This window comes from Myxine glutinosa, chromosome 5 (assembly GCF_964187855.1).
Source record: "Myxine glutinosa chromosome 5, kmMyxGlut1.1, whole genome shotgun sequence".
Classification (NCBI taxonomy): Eukaryota; Metazoa; Chordata; class Myxini; order Myxiniformes; family Myxinidae; genus Myxine; species Myxine glutinosa.
Window position 1 is genome coordinate 120,870,321 of NC_136265.1, and position 24,784 is coordinate 120,895,104.

At 46.5% G+C, this 24,784-nt stretch overlaps 1 protein-coding gene across 1 annotated transcript; it reads right to left on the minus strand.

Annotated features, from left to right (window-relative positions):
- Window positions 1-268: 268 nt before the first annotated feature.
- LOC137428412 (protein FAM200C-like) lies at window positions 269-1,432 on the minus strand. The gene has a single exon (XM_078777407.1). The coding sequence runs from the start codon at window positions 1,430-1,432 to the stop codon at window positions 269-271; it is 1,164 nt and encodes a 387-aa protein (XP_078633533.1).
- Between the last annotated feature and the right edge of the window lie 23,352 nt (window positions 1,433-24,784).

The following is a 24,784-nucleotide window of genomic DNA, read 5'->3' on the forward strand; positions in this document are numbered from 1 at the left end:
GAAAGTAGCGGATGAATTCCGCTTTGAGTTCAGTCAGATGATCGATGATTTGGTTCTTTAACTTTGAATCGAGAGGGCCGTCTGGAACGGCAGAGTCCAAGTTTGGGAAACAAGCTATGTTTCCGGCCTCCATTCGGCATTTCCAGAGGTCGAGTTTAGCCATGAAGACTCGAATGGCGTCGTATTGCGTGATAATGTTTATGTGCTTCCCTTGCAGTTTTTGGTTGATACCGTTGAGTGCTTCGAAGATGTTGGGGAGAGCTCGTTGCTAGAGACGCTCGTTGCTCGTTGCTAGAGCAACGAGGTAAGCTAGAGACAGTTGACATTCTCGGGACTGGAACATTTTGTAGAGATCCGCCCTCCGCTGCACGTCTAGGAATGTTGCGACTTCTTCCCTCAGCTCGTAGACTCGCCCCAACATGTTTCCCTTCGAAAGCCAATGCACGTTTGTGTGGAAAAGCAAGGCTTGATGATCGCAGTCCAAGTCCTTGCACAGCTGTTTGAACAGGCGACTGTTTAAGGCTCCACCTTTGATAAAGTTGACTACCTTGATAGCCAGGTTCAGGAAATCCCTCATTTCAGCGGGCAGGGTCTTAGATGCTAAGGACTCACGATGGATAACGCAGTGTGTACCAATAGCAGAGGGACTCTTTTGTTTCACCTTCGTAACGAAACCCGAACGCGAGCGAAGCATGGCCGGAGCTCCGTCTGTGCAAACACCTACCAACGCGTCCCATGAAAGTCGATTTTCTTCGAAGAACTTCGATACCACTTCAAAGACATCCGCTGCTGTCGTGTAAGTTTCCAGGGGATGACAAAATAGCATTTCCTCCTTCACGCTGTCGCCTAATATGAAACGAGCAGACATGAGCAGCTGAGAACACTGAGCCACGTCTGTCGTTTCGTCGCATTGGATGGCAAAGACAGGCGAGGCCCTTATCTGGTCAGTCACTTGTTCTTTGATGTCCTGAGACATTTCATCGATCCGTCCCTTGATGGTATCGTTCGACAGGGAGATAGCCGAGAGTTTGTTCGCACTATCCTTCCCCAGGATGAGCTCTGCCGCTCGCAGTAGACTCGGTTTAATGAGAGTCTCTCCGATTGTATGGCTCTTCTTGTTCTTTGCTACTAGCAGGGCAATCTCGTAGGACGCCTCAACGATCTTTGACGTCTGTTGCCGAAATGTCCCACTGCTGTCCAACTTAGCTCGTTTCAAGGCTTCCCTTTTCACCACAAAGAATGCCTGTGATTTGTCTGCTAGTTCAGGATGGGTTGGCCTCAAGTGGCGTTCCAAACGTGTTGGCCGCATGGCATCATTGCTCAGAGTCTTGTAACATATAACGCACTGAGGAACCTCTGCGTCACCCTTTTGAAGTGCCACAAATCCGAACTTGATGTACTCGTCTTGGTATTTCCTCTTTTTCGCACTCATTGCCATTGACTTCGATTCCAGTTAATAATCTGTCGGAAGAAAAAAAGAAGTGTTAGTTGAGACTGAAACAAACTAGGAATTATATAAGGCGTTATCTTTTCGGTTAATTAATTTTTTTCAGTAGGGGGATTATAATTTCCGTTTGGGGTTATTTAGACGTTTATACTGCCGTCCCGCGCCCCCTCTGAAAATTGCTCACGCCCCCCTTGGGGGGCGCGCCCCACAGGTTAAGAACCGAGGTTCTAGACGATTATGTGCTTCCAACTTTGTGGCAACAGTTTGGTGAAGGCCTTTTCCTGTTTCAGCATGGTGTGGAAGTGTAAAATTTATCTGCTGAACCGAGTGATTTTTTTTGAACCACAACCTTGTCAAAATCGTGTGTTTAGGGCCTACTCACCTCGTGTAAATTTTTTTAAATGATTTCCATCAAGTAATTAAAATTTGTCTTCAGTAGGCAAGTTATCTCTGACATTGGGTAGATTCCATTTAGAGCTGTATATGGAAAATAATAGTCGTGCTGCCTGCGCGGATGAAGACAAGACGCCAGGCGCCCCGAGGTCATAAAATGCAAATGCAGTTTGCATTTTATATGAGATTAAAGGGCTGCACAAGTGATTCATGAAATTCACTATTATTTTAACATTGTTCCTAACAGACACAATATATATTATATATATACAGTCACGTGAAAAAGTAAGTACACCCCATGTAAAGTTTTGACTTTTTCAACATATTTCAACATACAGCTATTTGATCTTCATTTCAACAATATTAACAGATAAAGGTGATATAATATAACAAATATCATGAAACATTTACATTTTGTAGTCCATTGTATAATTTAAATAAACATAAATGCAAATTTCGCATGTGGAAAAAGTAAGTACACCCTTACATTTATCACTACTTCAAATACCTAAAATTAGAATCAGGTGCACCAGCTCAGGTGCAAATGATTAGAACATCGTTAGAGAGGATCTTGGAGGAACCTGTCTTATTTAAACCTCAGACATTTAGTTTGGTTTGCTCTTTTGTTGTTGAAGTGTGTGGCGTCACCATGCCTAGATCAAAAGAGCTCTCTGTGGCCTTCAGAAAGAAGGTTATAGATGCCTACGAGTCTGGGAAGGGATTTAAAAAGATCTCCAAACAATTTGAAATCAATCATTCGACTGTCCGGAAGATCATCTACAAGTGGAGAAGATTCCAAACAACTGCCAACTTGTTCAGGCCAGGCCGCCCCAGCAAGTTCAGCCTGAGAGCAGACCGCAAGATGCTGAAAGAAGTCTCTAAGAACCCCAGAATGTCATCACGGGACCTACAGGTAGCTCTTGCCACTGTTGATGTCAAAGTGCACGAGTCCACCATGAGAAAGAGGCTGCACAAATTTGATCTACATGGGAGGTGTGCCAGGAGGAAACCTTTGCTGTCCAAAAAGAACATCAGGGCAAGACTAAAGTTTGCCAATGAACACCTAGGCAAAGACCAGCACATCTGGAACAATGTGCTCTGGACAGATGAGTCAAAGGTAGAGATATTTGGCCACAATACCAGAAGACATGTTTGGCGAAAACCAAAGACAGCATTTGACCACAACAACCTGATACCAACTGTAAAGCATGGTGGTGGAAATATTATGGTTTGGGGCAGCTTTGCTGCATCAGGGCCTGGGCAGCTCACCATCATAGAATCCACTATGAATTCTTCATTGTACCAGAGGGTGCTTGAGGACAATGTGAGGCCATCTGTCGGCAAGTTAAAGCTCAACCGAAGGTGGACCTTGCAACATGACAATGACCCTAAACATACCAGTAAATCCACCAAGGAATGGCTGAAAAGAAAGAAATGGAGGGTTCTGGAATGGCCAAGGCTCAGCGCGGATCTAAATCCCTTCGAGATGTTGTGGGGGGGATTTGAAATGAGCTGTGCATGCAAGAAACTCCTCAAACATCGCCAGCTGAAAGAATTCTTCATGGAGGAGTGGGCAAAAATTTCTCCCAGTCAATGTCAGAGACTGGTAGACAGTTATAAGAAACGCCCACTTGAGGTTGTTTCTGCCAAAGGGGGCAATACGACCTTTAGAGCCAAGGGTGTACTTACTTTTTCCACATGCGAAATTTGCATTTATGTTTATTTAAATTATACAATGGACTACAAAATGTAAATGTTTCATGATATTTGTTATATTATATCACCTTTAGCTCTCAATATTGTTGAAATGAAGATCAAATAGCTGTATGTTGAAATATGTTGAAAAAGTCAAAACTTTACATGGGGTGTACTTACTTTTTCACGTGACTGTATATATATATATATATATATATATATATATATATATATATATATATATATATATATATATATATATATATAGATATATATATAGATATATATAGATATATATATATAATTATGTATATACAGTAGTGACCCCTAATTCCGAACGCCCCTCATCTCGAACTACTCTAATTCCGAACCGTAAATTCGAGAAAATTTTGTCCCTAATTCCGAATGTATTTCTATAACCGAACCGCCAACATAGCGTTAGCGTCGTTCATATTTCCCGCCGCGAGCGTCGTTCATATTTCCAGTGCTGAAATTAGAGAACTGTGCTTCCATTGGTCTAAAACACAGGCCATTGTTGAAAAGTGGCACCCTAATAAAGCAGTGGTTAACAGGAGCATTAACTTGTTCAGTGACGATGTGATTGACCACTTCAGAAAAATTAAGAAAAGTCGCCAACACCAGGCAACTTTGGAGAGGTGGTTCTCTAAAGAAAGCAAGCCTAGTGAGCCCCAACCCTCTACAAGTGGTGTTAAGAGACAAAGAGAGCAAACACCGTAAGTCAAGTCATCTGATGTTAGCTTGGAAGGTGCCTCACCTTCCAAGCAATAAAACCCTCTCCCTCCTTCCTCCTCTCCAGCCTCCACATGCACCATCAGAACTCTCCACGAAGGTAAATGCAGTTATTTTCATGTTAGTACATTTACTTCTTGTTTTTATTATTATTATTAGTTGATATTTAGGGCATTTACTCATCTTATTTTACCTTGAATCATGTGTATTTGCAGTTAACAGTGTCTTGATAATGGGTTTTTGGGGTCCAGGAACGGATTAATTCACTTTCCATTATTTCTTATGAGGAAAATAGTTTCTAATTCCGAACTTTTCCCAATCCGAACTGCCGCTGGAACGAATTAAATTCGGATTTAGAGGTTCCACTGTATATATATATATATATATATATACAGTATACACTCCACACTATGCAGTATATATATATATATATATATATATATATATATATATATATATATATATATATATATATATATATATATATATTGTTACGGACACGACTTAAGATGTTGTGATGGGCCGAGCGGAATGGCCGCCGTGTTCGCACAGTTTATGCGATTACACTCGAACGTTGGCCAAATCGCGCTACGCTAAATCAATGATGGAAAGGACACAACGACTGGGATAAATGAAACGACGCAAGGGGTACAGTTCTCAAGACCTCCGGAGGAGGATATAATTGGTGGGGGAGAAAAGGGGTAGATTACAAGGTATGAGGTAAAGCACAGAAGAGATAGGCACTTAGACACAATCTTATCTATCCCAGACAGACCACAGACAAACGGAACAAGACTGGCTTACACAGGGATTGATGGCAGGGAAGGACAGGCAGTCGATAGCACAAGGTGCACCTTGGCTCAGGGACAGGATACAGCTCAGTCCAGTCCAGAGATGCGGGGCGGTGTCACAGCGCTCGGAGGTGGCGTCCTTCTCCGTCCAAGCTGAGGGCGCATCTGACATCACCTCCCTCTTCCTGCGCATGCTCAGCGGGGAGTGACACGCCCTCGGCTCGTTGGCTCTGCCCCAGATGGAATCGGTCCGCCGCTTCTATTGGGTGCGGGGGGTTACCGGGCTCCGCCCTTGACGAGGAGCTGACAGCGAGCCCCTACGTGGTAACCCCGTCGAGCACATGCTCGATGGCGGCTCATTGGAAAGGCTTGGTGCCCTTTCAACACCCCCTACCAACCAAGCCGGAGTGAGGACGCACACTCCCCGCGCCGCCGCCGCGGTTGTTGTTGTTGTTGTTGTTGTTGTACCATGAGGAAGAGCTGCGGGGAGGTATTGGGAGGTCCTAAACTTCCTAACGGTGCCATACAATCACATTCTGGTGCAACGAAGAGTCAGAATTAATGGAAACGAGTCCTTAACTGACATAGACTAAGAATAACTAGCAAGATGTCCTATAGTTGTCTACGTGAGATGCGGTGGACCTGGATGCGACATTTAATGGGGGAAATAGGGGGAGGTCGGGTCTACAGAGTGTTGTTTACAGAAAATGGGACTAGGGAATGGGGGATTGGGGATAGTTGGGAAGTATTGGGGAAATAGGGGAATATTTACAAGCGGATATGGATGGAGGCCAATCTCATATCCGCAACATTGCACCCTTCTCTACCTCGGGGCGGCGCGACCCGATAAATTTTTACTTACTTTAGTGTGGCACTCAGATGTAGTTCCCTCTACTATTAACTCAACCCTGAGTGCGACAGTTTTACAGATGTTCACAAATGAGTAAATATGTCCCCCTGCGACGTTGCACCCTTCTCCTCACAGAAACACACCCACAGGATAACCGAATCGCGGAAAGAATCCTCAAACTAAACATACAGCCGGTAGGGAGCATTATTTACACAAGACTGATATTTACACTACGATCCAGGACCTGTTCTTTGAGGAACACATGCAGATGTTATGCATAGAGAGAGCACGCATGCCAGCATCGATACACCAACCCACGAGTGCCCTGTGGCCCTACGGCCTTTAATAATGTGCAGAGCACCGCGTCCAAGCACCAAAAGCACCACCCCATACACACAGTCAGCACCATCCGGTGCACCAATAAAGTGTTCATAAAAAATGCACAATCAAGTGTCCATGGTCACCGGTGGTGTCGCAGCCGGCCGATGTTCTGCCGCTGGTCTTGCCTTTATGGAGTGCACTTGGCCTTCTGGCTTCTTTAGGAATAAAGAAAGGCGCCAACCGCGTCCATTTCTAAATTGTGGCCGTCAGGGGCCAACTATAAGTGGTTCACCTGTATGGCATAGGTGCCACGTTGACCCAGAGGTCCATCAACGGGTGGTGCTTGCTCGCAAAAGAACTGCGGTCCATTGTGGGCGGCCACAAAAATTGCGGTCCATATGGTGTATCGATCCAGGCAGCAAGCAGCGGAAGTGCAGGCCCACAACTGCGGAGCCAGCACCTCTCTCTCCTCTCTCTCTGCCCCAAAGCCAGATCCTCGGAGGTGGGAGACAAAAAGAAGACAAGTGAGTAAGGTGGTAAGGGCGCAAAAGTGCATGCAGTATAAGGTAATGCACACTGGGGGCACATGGGAACCAGGTGAGACAGGTACGTTCCTACCGTACGCCCCCCCCCCCCCACCAGGTAACCTACATTGCCCCTCCCTTACCCCTTACGGTATCCACAAAACACAACACTACCCATAAACATCTACTTTACACATCAAACAAACGTCCCTACTGTCTTCCCCGTTCCTCCCATAAACCAAATTCGTCTTCTCTCCCTCCTAACCAATCAAATTTGCCATTTCCAACTCTCATCAAAATTTGCCATCTCCAACTCAACATCAAAATTTGCCATCACCAATTCATCATCAGTCCCTCCTAAGGAGGGAGAGATGGAATCACCCCAATGTCTCATCCACGTCGTGATGCGTCTCACAAATCCACACAGCAATTCTCATTTCCTGCAACACAGAACAAAGAAAACACAGGTGTGGAGTCATCATCACCACAGGTAAGTGGCTGCGTATGGTGCGACAGGTTCATCAATCCTAACTATTTCCTAAATGACTTTAACAACTTTACATTACCCGGGGTCTTTCCCTGCCAATCCATTGGCCAACTTACACTATGGGTTCTAAAAACCAATTCCCATTGACCAAACTGTGGTGCTTCTCAATTTGGGGTCTCACTCCCCCGATTCATCTCCCGGTGCCCTTGCACAATTTCTGGGCTGTGACGTGTAGCTCTCCCAGCAGGTCTACCCACCTGCACACCTCCACCACTGTAGTTGCCACCCGAGCTTACCTGCTCCTCACCCTAACCTAACTAACTGGGGAAGGCCCTCTCGCACTCTCACCCCCTCAGTGCCCTCTCTGGCACGGGCTGCCCGATCCACACCCGGGATCCTCAGGCACCCACTGACACTAACGGCTCCCAGAGCCCACCTGCGGCCTCACCTGGCCGACATCCTCACAGTGGTGGAGTGCCCAAACCAACTACACACACTAACAGGCTACACGCCCAGCCATTTCCACAACACTAATGCACCCATCCACAATACCATTCTGCAACCGCACCACAAATGCCAATATCCAACCACAATTTACCTATACCCTCTACCTAACACTTACACTACCCGCCCCGGGTACTCGTGAACGGGGTCCACTCTTCCCCCATCCACACCTTCGCACCATGCACACCACTCCGTACCACTTACTCCATGTATTCCACACACCTGTACTCGCACACCTGTGCTATCATACTTGGTGCCGCCTGCACCCTTCTCTCCCCCAAGCGCATTTGCGCTGATCCACAACACTCACTACTCATACACTGCTCCACACACCTGTTCAGTTCTCACACAGCATCATCTCATCTAACTACTCCCCTCTGAAACTTGCGCTTCCCAGTCGTCCCTTTAAACTATTGCGCTCCCTCGTCATTATCATCCACTCTCATCTACCTGCGTCCCCACTACAGGTATCCTTGTCACTAACTAACCTTAACGTCACCTAATGTCATCTTCTAGGGCCCTACACACAATATCCTAACCCACCCGGGCTAGTTTTCACTGCCATACACCCCCTGAACTATTGCGCATTTGCCCCACCTCATGGGAAGGGTGGCAGGGATGCCACCCTTACCCACCGGGCCCATCGCTCATCAATCCCCCAGTCCTCTGGCACTAATAAGCCCCCCTTATTCAGAGGTACTGGGTCCCGCCTCGGCATCTGAAGCCGAGGCAATCCACGGGGGTGCCTGATCGCCGGTGTAAGGCCTTATTCGGTCGGCGTGGACGATCCGAGGGAGGGCTCGTGGCCCCATTTTGATTTTTACTACCACGTCACAGACGTGCGACAGGACGACCCCCGGGCCTTGCCAGGGAGAGGTGAGTTTCGGGCACCTACCCTTCCTCCTCCGGGGATTGAAGAACCAAATCTTCATCCCCGGAGTGTACTGACTCCCCTGGCTCCGGTGGTCGTACCTGCGCTTCATCTTTTCCCCCGCCAGATGGAGTTGGCGGCGGGCGAAGGCATGGACTAGCTCCATGCCTTCCTCTAGGTGACGTGCGTACCCCTCCCTCGGCGGGTTAACCACTGTGTCTGGCACGGGACCGCATAGCAAGTCGGCGGGAGCCCGTAACTCCCGCCCATACATAAGCAACGCTGGACTGCATGCGGTGGCCCCGTGCTGGCTGGTTCGGTAGGCCATGAGCAAATAAGGGAGATGTTCGTCCCAGTCATCCTGACGGGTGGCGGTGAACAGTGCCAGTTGTTGGATTAAAGTTCGGTTGAATCTTTCCACCATCCCGTCAGATTGAGGTCTTAAAGGCGTTGTGCTTGTTTTCCGAATTGACAGGAGACTGCACACATCTTTTAGCAATTTGCTCTCAAAATTTCGTCCCTGGTCGGTGTGCAACTCCTGTGGAATCCCATGCCGGCACACAAATCCTTCCACGAAGGCCTGCGCTACCACCCCTGCTTCTTGGTTGGGGAGGGCGTAGGCCTCCGGCCACTTGGTGAAGTAGTCCATCACAACGAGGATGTACTTATTACCTAGGCGGGTGCGGGGTAGTGGGCCTAGGATATCCATGGCCACCTCCTTTAGGGGGGCCCCCACCTGGTGTAATTGAAGGGGGGCCCTCATCCTCCGTGCTGGTCCCTTTTTGGCAGTACAGGCGTCGCATCTCCGACACCAGTCCTGTATGTCGCGCCCCATATTCACCCAATAAAACCTCCAGCGTACCTGCGATGTCGTCTTTGTCCTGCCCAAATGGCCGCCGGGGCGGGTACCATGCACCTGTTGCAATATATCGGTCTTAAATTTATTTGGGACTACCACCAGCCAGGAAGTTTTATCAGAGGGAACCTCCACCCACTTGCGATACAAGATGTTATCCTTCAATTCCAGGGTTTTCCACTGAGCCCAATATGCCTTGGTCTGTGCCCCGAGGGGGGTGACCTCTTCCCCATTAGGTCTTTGCCCCAATCTCACCCATTCGTGCACCGGCCTCAGTACGGGGTCCTCCCGCTGGGCCGCGCTCCAAGCCAAAGTTCCGAATTCCTCATCTGCGGTTGGTGGCAAAATTGGCCCTCTCACCCGGGTTGCCCGGACGACGAGAATCGGGGCGGAATCGCCCAATTGCTCCCTCTCCTCGTGTCTCGCACAAAATTTACAGTTTTCCCCCAGACAAGGACGCCGAGAGAGTGCGTCCGCATTACCATGGGCCTTCCCGGCCCTATGGGCCACATCAAAATCGTACTGCTGCAACTTTTCCAACCACCTTGCAATTTGGCCCTCCGGTTCCTTGAACCGAAGGAGCCATTGCAAGGAGGAATGGTCAGTTCTAACCAAAAATTTCCGCCCGTACAGGTACGGGTGGAAATGGTTCATGGCAGCCAGCATAGCCAATAACTCTTTGCGAGTGACACAATAATTTCGCTCGGGCCTACTTAAGGCCCGACTATAGTAACCAATCACTCTCTCCACGCCTTCCTGTGTCTGAGACAAAACTGCGCCCAATCCTTCCTGGCTCGCATCCGTGTCCAGGGTAAATGCCCCGTTGCTAGTGGGGTAAGCTAGAAGGGGTGCGGATGTTAGACACCCCTTCAATTTTTGGAAGGCCTCGTGGCACTCCTGTGTCCAATTAAATAGCGTCCCCTTCTCCGTAAGCCGGTGGAGGGGACGGGCCAACTCCGCAAATTTCGCCACAAAGCGCCGGTAGTAGGAGCAGAGTCCCAAAAATCCCCGCACCTCTTTGATGGTACGTGGTGCGGGCCACTCCTCTACCGCTTTAATTTTGTCTGGGTCCGTTTTTACCCCCTCGCGGCCGATCACGTGACCTAGATAGGCCACCTCCCTTGCAAACAAAGTGCACTTACTCGGGTTCAGCTTCAACCCTGCCTGTCTGAGGCACCCGAACACCTGGTCCAAATTAGCTACTGCCTGGGGGAACGTTTTGGCATGTACTAGGACGTCATCCAGGTACACCAGGCATGATTGCCATGGCATGCCGCCTAGTACATGTTCCATCAATCTTTCAAAGGTGGCGGGGGCGTTACACAAACCAAACGGCATCACAGTAAACTGATACAGTCCCTTACCTGTGGAAAATGCCGTTTTCTCCTTCCCTGCCCTATCCATCTCCACCTGCCAATACCCACTCTTGAGGTCCAAAGTTTTTTTTTGTTTTTTTTGTATACAAGATCGAGGCTCGTGAAAGAGCAAACATTAATCACACAAAAAGACAAACCGACACACAAAACACAAAAAACAAGGGGAGCGGCAGACAAGATGGGGAGAGAGGGGGGGAGGACACAAAAGAGAGGGGGAAGAAGGGGAAGGACACAAACACAACATTTGAGAGCAGGGACATCGGGAGGACTTGGGGGGAGGTGGGAGAGGATTAAAACATATGAACACTGCAAGGACTCTGGGGTGAATTACCGGGGGTAGAAAAGATCAATGTTTTCGATGGGGGAAGATAAGAGATGGTGGTGAACAGCTGTTTTAAAGACCTGGAGGGAGGAGTGGGATTGAAGGGAGTGGGGGAGTTTGTTCCAGAGGCGGGAGAAAAGGGGAATGAAAGAGTGAAGGTGAGCAGAGAGCCTAGACTTTGGCAGTTTAACCATAAGAGGGTTGCAGGCAGATCTTGTGCGACCTGAAGGAATATTGGGGGGACAGAGCACAGAGAGAGAGCTGGGGGAGCAAGGCCGGAGAGGAGTCGGTAGAAGACAGAAAGACCACCAACCTGCCTGCGGTGAGTGAGTGAAAGGCCCTCGGCGTTGACTACATCGCAGGAGATTCCAATGATTCTCAAAGCTTTGGCCTCAACAGCGTGAAGCCGAGCAAGGTGTGAGGCAGGAGCACCAGCCCAGAGGGGGGAACAGTATTCCATTGAGCTGCGGATGAAAGCCTTGTATGTGGTGAGGAGCTCAGGTGTGCCAAGGAAGGACTTCGCACGACGGAGGATACCCAGTCGGCGACTGGCTTTGGAGGCCAGCTTGGAAATGTGGTTTTCCCAAGAAAGATCATGGCAGATAGTGAGACCCAAAAGCTTGAGCGACAGAACTTCTTGGAGAGGATTGTTGAGAAAGTAGATGGGAGGGTTGTCCAGTCGGTCCTTTCGGAGAGACATTGTAAGAGTGTGAGATTTGTCAGGATTGAAAGACATGTTCCACTTGTTTGACCAGTCTGTGATTTTGTCCAGGTCTGCAGAGAGTGAGGAGGCTGCAGACTGCCGATCTGAGGGATGAGGAATGGAGCGACAGAGAGTAGAGTCGTCAGCAAAGAGATAGAGAGGATTTTCAAGAGAGTCAGAGAGATCATTGATGAAGACCAGAAAAAGCACAGGGCCCAGAACACTACCTTGGGGAACTCCAGCCTGAACAGGAAGAGGAGACGAGAGAAACCCATTCAGGGCCACACGTTGACTACGACCAGAGAGGAAGTCCGCCAGCCATGCGTGGAGATTTCCATGGATACCAAAGGAGGAGAGTTTGGAGAGCAGAGCAGGGTGCCAGACCGTATCGAAGGCACGTGAAATGTCAAGGGAGACAGCTCTAATTTCCTGTTTGGCGTTGAGGACCTCCATCCATTGTTGAGAAAGCAGAAGCAGCATGTCCAGAGTAGAGTGACCAGGTCTGAAACCAAATTGATGATCAGAGATCAAGCCATTGGAGAAGAGGAAAGATTTAATATCTGAAGCAATGATGGATTCCATGACTTTGCTGATAATTGGGAGAAGGCTGATTGGTCTGTAGTTGCTGGGATCTGTTTTTGCACCTTTTTTGTGCAAAGCGGTGATGTTGGCTGATTTCCAAGCAGATGGCAGATGACCTTGAGCAAAAGAGAGGGTGAAGAGAACAGAAAGAGGGAGTGAAAGAGCAGAAGAACATGATTTTAGGACCCGTGGGCTGATGCCGTCAGGACCAGTTGCAGAATCAGAGTCGAGGGTTGACAGAAACTTTTCCACCTTGTCAGGAGGAAAGGACACATAGTCCAGGAGCAGCTGGGTACGACTGGGTACGGTGGGTACAGAGAGGGATGGGTTTGGGACACAAGATTTAGAGGCAAACACAGAGTTGAGGCATTCAGCTTTTTCACGTGCGGAGTCAGCCGTTAAGCCGTTTGAGGTGAGGGAGGGGATGGAGGGGGAACAAACACCAGAAACAGATTTGACCAGACGCCACCAGGATTTGGAAGAGGGAGACAGATAAGAGAGTTCGGTCTTGAGAATGGTGAGATATTGTTTCCTGGCTCTCCTGAGGGTGGACACACACTTGTTTCGGGCTTTGTGAAAGGAAATGAGATTTCCTTCCGTTGGATTTGCTTTCCAGGAGACGAAAGCAAGTTGTTTCAGGGCAACAGCCTCACCACAAGATTCCGTGTACCATGGACGGGAGGAAGGGTATGACAACTGAAGACGAGATGGTATAAATCTGTGCATGAGAGAGAGCAATTTGCTTTGGGAGAATTCCCAGGAAGAATTGATGTCAGAGGCAGTAGAGATGGGAGACCAGTCCAGATGATTGATGGGCTGCTTGAAGACCGTGCCAGTTGGCCTGAGTGAAATGCCAGACTCGTCGACGCTGAGGAGGCTCTCTGAGAATGGTCAGAGAGATGTCCACTTTGACAAGCACATGATCAGATGAGCCGATTGGAGCAGAAGAAGAGCAGCAGACATTTTCAGGGAAGTTTGTCATAACCAAATCCAGAAGAGAAGATGCTCCGTTGACTGAGATCCGGGTCGGGAAATTGACAGATTGTGTCAGTCCCAGTGAGTCGCAGAAGTCCTTTGCTGAAGAGCCATGGCTGGTGAGAGAGGTACCCACACCCAGCCAACTGGCATGGTGACAATTGAAATCACCACATATGAGGAAGAGAGAGTTGGGATGGGTAGATAGAAGTTGGTCCATATTATCAGACAGTGAGATGTAGATGGAGTCATCGCTGATTGGTGGACGGTACAACACACATATGAACAAAAGGTGGGAGCGAAGGGGAAGCCGTAGCCAAAGGTATTCCTGGGGGTGAGGTGGAGAGAGGGCAGTGGAGGGCGAGTGAGGAAGAGAGTTTTTTATAAAGATAGCAACCCCACCTCCAGGACGAGGCTCAGGTCTATCATACCGGAGGAGGGAGTAACCTGGGAGAGATACCAAGGCATCAGAGACATCATGAAGGAGGAAAGTTTCTGTTAAGCAGATCACATCTGGTTTGTCAGAAGCAACCTGTATGGAGAGGTCAGTCAAGTTTGAGCGAAGGCCCCGGATGTTTGAGGTCCATACCGTTAATGAAGAGGAAGGGGGAGCATCGGGTCCAGAACAGGGGGGGGGGAGGGGTAGGGTAAGATGTGGAAGAGGAGGAAGAGGTAGGGAGAGCTGTTGAAGGTGTGTCAGAGATTTCAGAATAGCTTGGAGAAAGGGAAGAATGGGGCAGACAAAAGGTTTGATGGAGATTGGGTGAGGCACAGTGAGGTGTTATTTGAGGAGGGGGAAGAGCAAGGCAGAAGGTTTGGGGAGATGAAGGTGAAAGTTGGAAGGAGGAAGAAGCAGGGAGGATGCTTTGAGGAGGAGGGGTGAGAGGGGAGTCTAGGAGGGGAGGAGCGAGGGAGAGTCTCGGAGGGGAGGGGTGTGGGGGGAGTTTAGGAGGGAGGGGAGGGAAGGGGCAAGGGGGGAGATTTGAAAGGGATGGGTGATGGGGAGGATTTGGAGGGGAGGGGTGAGATTGGATTTTGAAAAGTGTACGATTCATGGGAAACGAACATTTTTTTGCAAAATGAGTTTGAGACCTTCGAGTCAAAAATACGTTTGAGGACACTGGAGGAGAGATGGAGTTCTGGATAGTTTATGGAATGTAGAAAGGAGGAACTGTAAGAGATGGTATTATATATATTTTTTGGAATGAATAGATTTGGTGAGCAAGACGAAAGCATCCTTTTGTAGGAAAAGAAGAAAAGGGTGTTATAATATATGAGAGAAAATAGTTGTTCAGGGGAGAGATTATACATTTCTAACCGCGTGATCGCGAAGGAAGAACGAACGAACAAAAAGAACAACAAATAAACGAATAAGACCTGGGAAGGAAATATTTTTTTGGGTTTTTTTTTTTTTTTTTTTTGTGAGTACAGATATTAAACAAGGAGGTACGGGGTGAACGACTGGTACGAAACAGAGAACGAAAATAATTTCAGCGCATTCGACGAATCGCTGAGAGAAAAACAAACCACAAGGTCTGAGACGGTACGGTAGTCTAAGCCTACGAGTACTAGGCCGCAGAATACTCGATACCATTAACCGACGATTGTGTATACACTAGGGCATGCCCGTACTATATCTATATCTAAAATTATATCCCCCCCTCTATTTACATGAAATGGTTTGGTCCATGAAATGTTTTGGTCCATTCGCAACGCCAAAGCGAACGGCGAACGCTTTACATGAAATGGTTTGGTGCATGAAATGTTTTGGTCCATTCGCAACGCCAAAGCGAACGGCGAACGGCTTGCGAGTACAGTGACAATCCCCCCGGGGTTTTTATTAGTTTTAAAACATAGTTTAACGCCAACATAGCGCCAACATAGTTTGCAAACGTGAAATAAATGAATACGCTCTCAAATGTGCCATCCGAGGCAGAGTGTGTCCGCCACGTTCGGCACACGCGATAGCTCGCTGCTCTCTGATTGGTTGAATCGTTTTTTGGACATAGCTCGGTAAGTAATTGTCCGATTAATATGAAACCTTGAAAAGGCACATCCTCGGGTCCCCAGCAATATACCTGGCAAGTTTCAAGTATATCGGACCCGTGGTTGTCGAGAAACAGCGGTCACAGACAAACGTACAAACGTACAAACAAACAAACACACAGAGATTACTGGAATTATAGATAGATGAACGAAAAATTAGCACCGAAAATTTTCCAAAAGATACGCTGTCGGTACATACACCGAACGATAGATACAGTCTCGACAAAAACACAATTGAGAAATATCACTTAGCTTCGAAAGCGTGAGCGCATGGAGCAGCTTCGAAAAGACCTAAGTTGAGAACCAATTTGAGCCCGCAACGGCATCGAGGGTGTCATCAATCCTTGGCAGGGGATATGAGTCCTTGAGTGTCACGTTGTTTAGCTGGCGATAGTCCACGCAGAACCGCGTGGTCCCATCCTTCTTTTTGACCAGCACAACAGGTGACATCCAAGGACTTCCCGAGGGCTCGATCATGCCTGCGTCGAGCATTTTTTCAACCTGCTCGTCAGCTTCCGCCCTCTTGCTCCAAGGGAGCCGTCGGGCGGCCTGACGAATAGGCCGGGCCTCACCGGTGTGGATCTGATGTTTCACCAGGCCCGTACGTCCAATATCCTCGGTGGACAGGGAGAAGAGGTCCAAATGGGACCCAACCAGTTTGTGTAAGGCCTCCCTCTGGGTACCTCCCAACTCTACGCCACTACGATTTACCATCTCGCAAATGGGATCGGGCCAATTCCTACTTCTTATTGAAGGCTCCCCCCGGGGCCGGCTCGGCTGGACGTTCTCGCCCCTCACTGTCGCGACTTCCTCAACTGGGGTGCAGCCAGCTACCCTCGTGCCCCTTACTATAGTGCGTGGTTCTGTACTTATATTTATTACTCGGACGGCCACTACCGGTCCGTCCGTTTTTACAAGGGTGCGGCCCACGATTAAACCCGGTATGGACTGCGCTGCCACCGGTTCGACCAGGCCGCAGGACTCCTGCCATGTTGGGCGAGCTGCCCACCGGGCCGGCACTATCGCCTCGGCCCTTGGGGGAATGGTCACGGCCTCGGAAGCCTCCAGCTCCGCTCTCTCGGCCGTGCTCACTCCCCCTAACGGCAGCTCTTCTACTTCCACCTGCAGGATCCCCCGGCACAAGTCGATTTTACAACCGCTGGCAGTCAACAAATCCAACCCTATTAAACATGGGTCGCACACCTCCGCCACCCAAACCTCTATCTCCCTCCTTACCGACCCTAACTTGAGGGTCACAGAACCACGCCCTATGATCGGGGCCGTTACCCCGGTAGCAAGTTGCAAACTATAATTTTGCAGGCGCTGGATCTTATCCCAGCCACCTGCGCTCGAATCAAGGACCACAGGGCTGATGATCGTGGCGCTAGCTCCTGTGTCCACTACGGCGTCTACCCCCACGCCGGCAATTTTGCATCTGATTGTCAGGCTACCGGTTTCAATCTGGCCACAATAAATGACCTGTCACGTCAATGAGGGCTCTCCTCCATCCTCTTCTGCCGAACACCGCCCTACGTGCCCGACACCTTCTAGTTTCCCGGGGTCTGGCGGGGGGGTGTCTGGGGTCGGCTAACCCGCTCCCCCCTGGGCGGAGTTGAGGACCTCAACCGCCGGGGATCATCCCGGCACGTGGCTCGACAGTGCCGCGCCAGGTGACCCAGACGGTTGCAAGTATAGCACCTCACCTGATAAGGTGCTTGTCTCCGGAATTCCAAATTTCCCCCCCTGAAGGTCCGAATTGGATTACCCGCTCGTGGTCCACCGCGGGCCACCTCCGGGGCCGCCTGCCATGGTCCAGGTCCCGCCAGGCGCTGGTCCACCAGCCTCCGGACCATGCCCGCCAGGTCAGGACCCACGTCGGGGGCGGGCCCCCTAAGGGGTCCGCCCTCCATCGGGGGTCCCACCTGGCGGACCGCCATTGCGTGACGCTCGCTCCCCCGGGCCAGGGGCCTCGCTGCTTCCCAACGGGCCGCAGCGTCAGCCGCCTGGCTCAGAGTCTGCGGGCGCCACATGGCGAGCTGTTGCCGGAGCTCAATATCCGGGAGGGCCTGGATAAAATGGTCCAGCGCCAGGCTTTCCCGGGAATCCGCTGCCATGCTAGCATGTGTGATCCCCACTGCGCGGCGAATGTCGTGGGCAAGTTCCCCGATGGCTTCCTGGGGCTTGCGTTTTCGCAGCGCGAGCTGAGCTTTAACAAGCTCGCTCTGCTGTTCAACGCCGAATCGATTAATTAGGGCGTCGCGGAGGGCTGGCAGGGTGAGAGCACCGGGTGGTAATGCCGTCAGCACCTCCGCCGCCGCGCCGCGCAATGCGGCCACCAGGTGTACTCCACCTTCGTCCTCACCCCAACCGTTGCCCTTACACACACAGTCAAACTGCGCCAGGTACGCGCGTAGATCACTCTTGCCGTTGTGGAAGAATTTCGTGTATGACTCACAGGACTCCAATGACCGGACACAGGTTACAAAAGGTCTAGTTTATTAAACTGTACTCACTTCATCCAATTACCAAAATGATACCGCATAATATAATGGATCAGGTTAACTCTTTTCGCTGGTCCTTCTCGTTCATCCGACACTCCCGTTCGGTCAGCGCTTCACGTAGCAAGTACTCGTTCATTCCATCGTTCCGTCGGGCAGGGCTTCTGAGGACAAGTCTACTTTACTCAACGTTTGCTCTCGTTATATCGCCAAACTGGACTTAATCTCCTCTCCGCTAATGTCCCGAGGTCATGCATCGCACCGAGTCCTGGCATCAGCTCGCTCCCCTCCTGCTGTGATTTCCATTTACACAGCAGGGGGGGTGCTCTAGCCTGGGGCCTTGACCAGGTGTTTCCAAAGGATTATCATGTTCATGCACATTCTGCTTTGTTACCAGATTTAATCAATGAGTTACCAGGGCCAATCAATACGTTACACTGAGTTACACTTCCACAATTCCCTCATCTTTTTGTTTTTGTTTATATTAACCATTAATCTAAACATCAATATAAGTAAACAATCAATCACTACTAGTAAACATCATTACAAGTATAAGTAAATAATCAATCACTTTGGTAATCAAATTCCCTTAGGCATACACCGTCATCCTGCAAGAATCACAAAACATTTCGTTGGTCATTGACTCCTTCCATATTGTTCAATCTATTGCATTTGCATCACAAATATATTTTCAAAACAACACTTCACCATCACCAAGATACAACAATTTCACTTCATTTTCAAGTTTTGTAAAGCATCTGCACCATCTGGCAAAAAACGTTTGCCTCCACACAAATGTTAACTTTGTTTGAAAGGAAGGGCTGATCACTTGTGTTTGAATCCAGGTATGAAACATTTTCTCCTAATGTCTTCATAGCTCCTGCACTACTTCGTGTAGGATTTCGCTGTTGTGGTAACACTGCGGAGTCATAGACTGACCCTTCTCTCCATGTAGCATTCTTGCCACTTTTTTTTTTGTGAACCATAATGATTCCTTGAACAAGGCCTTCACCCAGTTGTAGTCGACTTGCCTCTTCCCTCATTGTGAGTGGGCAGCAAGTATTGGTGTGACGTTGATTGGCCAGCAAGATGTGGAACAGGGATGCCGGATGCATCCACACTGATGTTGGGACCATGGTGTTCAGGTCATTCATGGTCCTTACCAGGAGCAACCAGCAGAATCGTGCACAGCTGTTGTGACAAGGGCACAGCCGTTTTTTGCAGCTCCATGCTGGTTCCCCGGACGTTGGTGAAGTAATAACATATGTCCCCGCATTTCACAGAGGTTGCAGGTAAAATGTCGTTGTCCTGCAACTTCTGATGTGGTGAATGTTCGAAGTCTTCGAACAAGAGTAAGTGATCGCCTTTCTTTCATATGTTGCAGTGTGATCCAGGCAAATGGTCACATAAATTTCCTTGGTGAAGGTAAGCATTCATCTCCAAGTTACACGGGAGAATGTCTTCATCATTCTTTGAGAAAGAGGGTGTATGCCACGATTAACTTCATTTTTTAGCCACAAATTTTCTTTCTTTCTTCTTCCCAATTCCGTTAGCAATCCCTCCAAAATGTGATCTCGTCTTATCCTTATGCTCAGTCATATCTGAATCTGCTTTCCGCACACACTGAATCAGATAGGGTACATCTTACCATGAAATCAGCATAATCATGTATATCTTCCGACAGTTTCACATTCAACAATTTGTTGTTTTTCCTTAACACAAAAAGTTATATTTATTTATATGCGTCACACAAATAATATTCAATCAGGTATGTATTTTATTACTAAACTAAGAATAGCATTGTATATGATTACAATCACAAACGGGAATACCTAATTCCCAACAACAATTTTCCCAAACCAACAAATTAAGCATAATGTATTATTACCATAATTCCTCTCCACTTTTCTTTTCCCTCTTTTTTTTTTTTTTTTTTTTTTTTTTTTTATAACAGTGTGTCACGCGTGGTGATATGAGTTCATTGATATTGTAATTGACACAACTCATAACATTGTCGTTATGCCATTATCTTAATTCTACTGTTTATGTCGCCATAAAAGTCTTCCTTTTCTGGTTCCACATTTCTTTCCTCATTTGTCACTTCATGTGTTATCATCGTGTTGTTGGTTACCTTATTCAAACACACCGTCACTAAGGCTTTCAAGCAAGCCACCACTAAAACAATTGCCAATATAACTACTAAACCAACAAACAAGTCTGCTACTCCTTGTATATATTCATATCTATGACATAGTTATATGTCGATGACATTTAACATTATATACCAAACTAACAAGCTTCCTAAAAGGTAAATAAAGAAAATCCCTTAATATGTAACATAATCAGATTATTTGTCTTACCCTGATCCCCCTATCTCCCGGGGTTGAACTCAATCCCCTGATCATGAGTGTAGTTGTGATACATTTTTTTTACTCATGCTGTATTAATATCAGCAGGTAATTGTATGTCATGTAGGCAAATAAATGTCACTATTCCAAGTAGGAATATCACATGTTGAAAATGTAATGTTTATCAATGCAAGGGGTGTTAAAATGTAATTCAAATGACTGTAAATCATGACTATCATTTTTCTACCACTGAATGTTCTGCTGGGCTGCTAGGTGCAGCCTCATTTTCTGTGGGATCGTCCACCTTAGCCCCATGTGCTTGCTTGCAATGAGAGGCATGAATCCAACTTTCTATTTTGGGTCCATATTTGTTTCTATTCTTATCAATCTCCTATGGTTTATCAATTCGTTCCAAGATACCGCAACCAAAGGTTTTAACCAAAGCTCTACCAAACTATTTCCAATTTGAACAAAAATGCCAGTGAAACAATGATTCGAAGGATTAACTTCAAGGGGTCAATAAATTTATTCTATAGCCAGATCTAATTTTCCCATCCAATAGTTTGCCTTGCCACATGTCATATTATAACACCTTAATAAACCTTCGAAAAAATTGTTTCCCATCTCAATAAATTTCCTTTTTTACAAATAGCCATGTGTAACTTACGTATTTAACTACAATTTCCTCTCAATTTGTTTGGCCTAACTGGCCGCAAAAGTGGCTGCCAGCATGCAGTACCGTTTTTATCTACCAAGGAAGTGTTCCACACAAGACCTCTACCAAAATGTTGTTTGTAAAAACAAATCTGGGATTTCTGATTACATGGATGCACACTCTCAGGACATTTTCAGGCTGCTGTTAACAATCCACTACGATGACTTAATTCCTTTACCCACAATCAAATAATTAGTACAAATTGAGGATATTATCCCTATCACATTCTTTTATAGATTCATTATGTTGGATCTAATTTTTTCCAATAATTTTCCACTGCTGTAAGGCGGAACAATAGCTCTCATAAGTCTTAGTAATATCGTACTTAATTTGCCCAGCAGAGAATAATTTATTTACTATCCTTTCTCATCTGTTAACCAGTGACTTTGTTTAAACTCCAGAACTGAAAAACCCACAATAGTTCAAACCAGCAAAATTTTCTTTACTCTTTTCCCATATCATCTATGCCTAAAACACATCCATACATACAGCACAATTTATATGCTGATAAAATTCAAGTTTATATATATAAAATCCATGAGCAGAGTATTCTGGGAAGTCAGTGTAAGACCTCTCCCAAATTTGGATGATTTTGTACTTCCTCATTTCCTTTTATGAAGCTCATATCCATAAATAGATGTTATTCTCATATACATTCTATCAAAAATGGAATCCCAAAATTACTCACAATTTTACTATTAATTAATGGCTGCTCATAACCCAGCACATCAAATTTTTTTATATTCCATTTCCCTTGACAAAAGAGATAATGTTCATAATCAAATTATATTTCTATTTTATTTTACGGATTCTCTGGATATTCAATCCCATCCACATATTCCAATCCCATCCACATATAACTATCCATTTCCAGACAGGCACACTGTCGGTGTCAACAATCTTGTAAGATTGATACACAAAAACACACACACACATGCATTATGCATATTTGTTTGCGTTGGAACCATTATTTACAGATCAGATGGGTGTCAATTTTATTTCAATTTCATAAAATTTGTCAATCAAATTCAAAATGCTTATAGACAAATAAACCAAAAGTCCATTCTTAGAAAACCCTTATGATGTCAAATTGAAATTACCCTTTCTGCCTTCACAATAATCCATCCAAATTTTGACTACACACCCATTTGCATGTCAGTCGACCATTGACCTATCAATCGTGCGGAACAATAGTCCGAAATTCCCACCTGATCATCATGTGACTCTTGTTACTTGGTTTGCCAACAATTGCAACGCAATTGTTCCAAACTTTGTAAATTTAAAATTGCTGTGCCCAAAATAGAAGATCCAATTTTGGCATTTGATCAATTAATTATTAATTTGTTAACAAGCAAAAAGAAAAATGAATCATTCTTGCTCTGAAAACTTTTCAGACACAAGAATCATTGACAGTTGTTCATGTTTGTCCAGTAATCGAATCTGTTGAGGCCAATCATCATTTGGGATTTGCAGCAATGAAGGCCTAATCATTGTCTGAGGTACCGGTAAGCACTGGTACCCTTGATCTTGGTTTGCCCCATGACCTTGTCTTCCTGTTGACATACGGACATCTTCTTCTCCAATGTCCCATCTTTCCACACTCGAAACACCGGTTTCTGTCGTTGTCTGATCTGTGCGCCTGTGCACTTGTATTGCTGGGCTGCATCTCTACATCCCTGAGTTGCCACTGCAATCTCTCGTTATCTCCTGAAACACGAAAAAATTCTCTGTACCGTCCTTTTTGGGGAGACAACTGGAAATCTGATGGGACAACTGTCACTTTCATTCCTAATTTCGAGGGCAGTTGTGCATTTGTCTCCTCCACTGTATCCTGTATCCTTTTTATTTTAAGTTCTAGTTCCGTTATCCGTTCTTGCTGTTCCCGTTGTCTGGATTCACCATCCCAAAGATGGAATGCAAGCCAGTCTACCGTTAGATTCTGTCTCTTCCTGGCTTTCAATCTTTGTTCCAATCTTTCCAATCGACTTCGCTCAAATGTACCATCTCTTGGAAACTCCTCATCATGTCCCTTTGTCCACAAATACCAATTCTCGACCTGCCTTATAGCTTCGGCACCATAACGGTCGTACATATGATGTGTACAAGTACCTTTTTGTGGAATCTCTGGTTGTCCTTGTGTGTTCTTGCAGGCTCCATTTCCCATTCTGCCTTTTATCAAAGTAGCGTTGGATGTGTTGTAGCTTGTTCCAGGTTCCTCTAAAGCTTCACTCGTACCTCCAGGAAGGATCTCTCCACCTGTTCGCACGGTGATTTCCAGAGAATCTCCCTCAGCTGTGGCTTTTGCACAATCCAATCTCACAGATCAGTATTTGCAGATGAGCCGGAGGGTCAGTATGAAGTGGGTGAATCCTCAGGTGTCCGCTCTGTTTGACGGGGAAATCACACAATGGTAACCGCACATATATATCTGTATATAAACTCACCACCTTGCTCAATTTTCCCAGGTTGTCTCCACATTGATAATATCTCGCAAAGATATCAAAGCTTCTTTCTTGAGACCGCATTTTCATCAATCAAACAATCAATATATTCAATTCAATTTATTCAGTTCAATTTATGCAATTAAATTCAATCAATTAGATTCAATCAATTAACAATTCAATCAATTATTCAATTTCAATTAATTCATCAATATTCATCAATAAATCAAATTAATCATTTTGAATGACTCCTTGCATAAGCCCTTTCCCCAATGATGTCAGGACAGGTCCATCCATTGACTGAGATCGACTCATCGGTCGTCACCTCTGGTTCGTACCTCATGTCAATTGATGAATCACCGTCCTGTCCTAGGGTCATATCTGACATATTTCCCCATTTTGCCTGGTCTCCACAAATTTTCTTTGCAACCACTAAAGGCAACTCATCCTTCATTCGTGAGACAGCCAAAATGGATGGCAGATATTAAAGTTCATTGGGAAAAATATCTCATCATTTTTCTTTTAATAGTATCCAAAATCTCTTGGCAATATAAATTTCGTAAAACTCCTGAAATAAGACTGTAAAATTTCTTCAATCATGCTAAATTTTGAAACTCCATCGCTTGTAATACCCAATTTATCCCATAGGGCTTGAAAGTTCTTTCCCAAGTTCATGCAGCATTCTGCATTTGAACCCTATGATATCATTCATAATAATCATCATGATTTTATAGTCATGGTCCTATCATAATCATCTATTTAAAACGAACATTTCCTTTATCACCACAGCTATGTGGTATAATCAACAATAGAATAAAACTGTACATAGCAACAGGCTACCTCATGGCCACTTAGTATACCTATTGACAATAAGTCATAACAATATCGAATAATCACTGAACAATTCAAAAATCGCTTCCCCTGCTCCAGCCGCAGCATCCGTGATATTTGTTTGCTCATTCACTATTCCTGATTCGTCATCAAGGATCTCCATCATCACACAGCGTACTTAATTCCGCATTCTAATGAGAATTCAACAGGATTTTACGACTCAAAGGAAAAGAACGAGCAGACCTTTTGCAGGATGATCGTTACAAAAATCGTTACATATATTAAAGTATTTATGATGTCGACAAATCATATCTTAATTCTTACAAGATTTTGGTTCTTTGAATAAATCACAGCACCGGGAGAACCAGCTCCAAAAATGGATCTTTGTGTTTATTCAGCACCCTAGTAATTGGTTCTTTGTGTACTAATTACACAGCACCCAGGCCCCGCTCAAATGG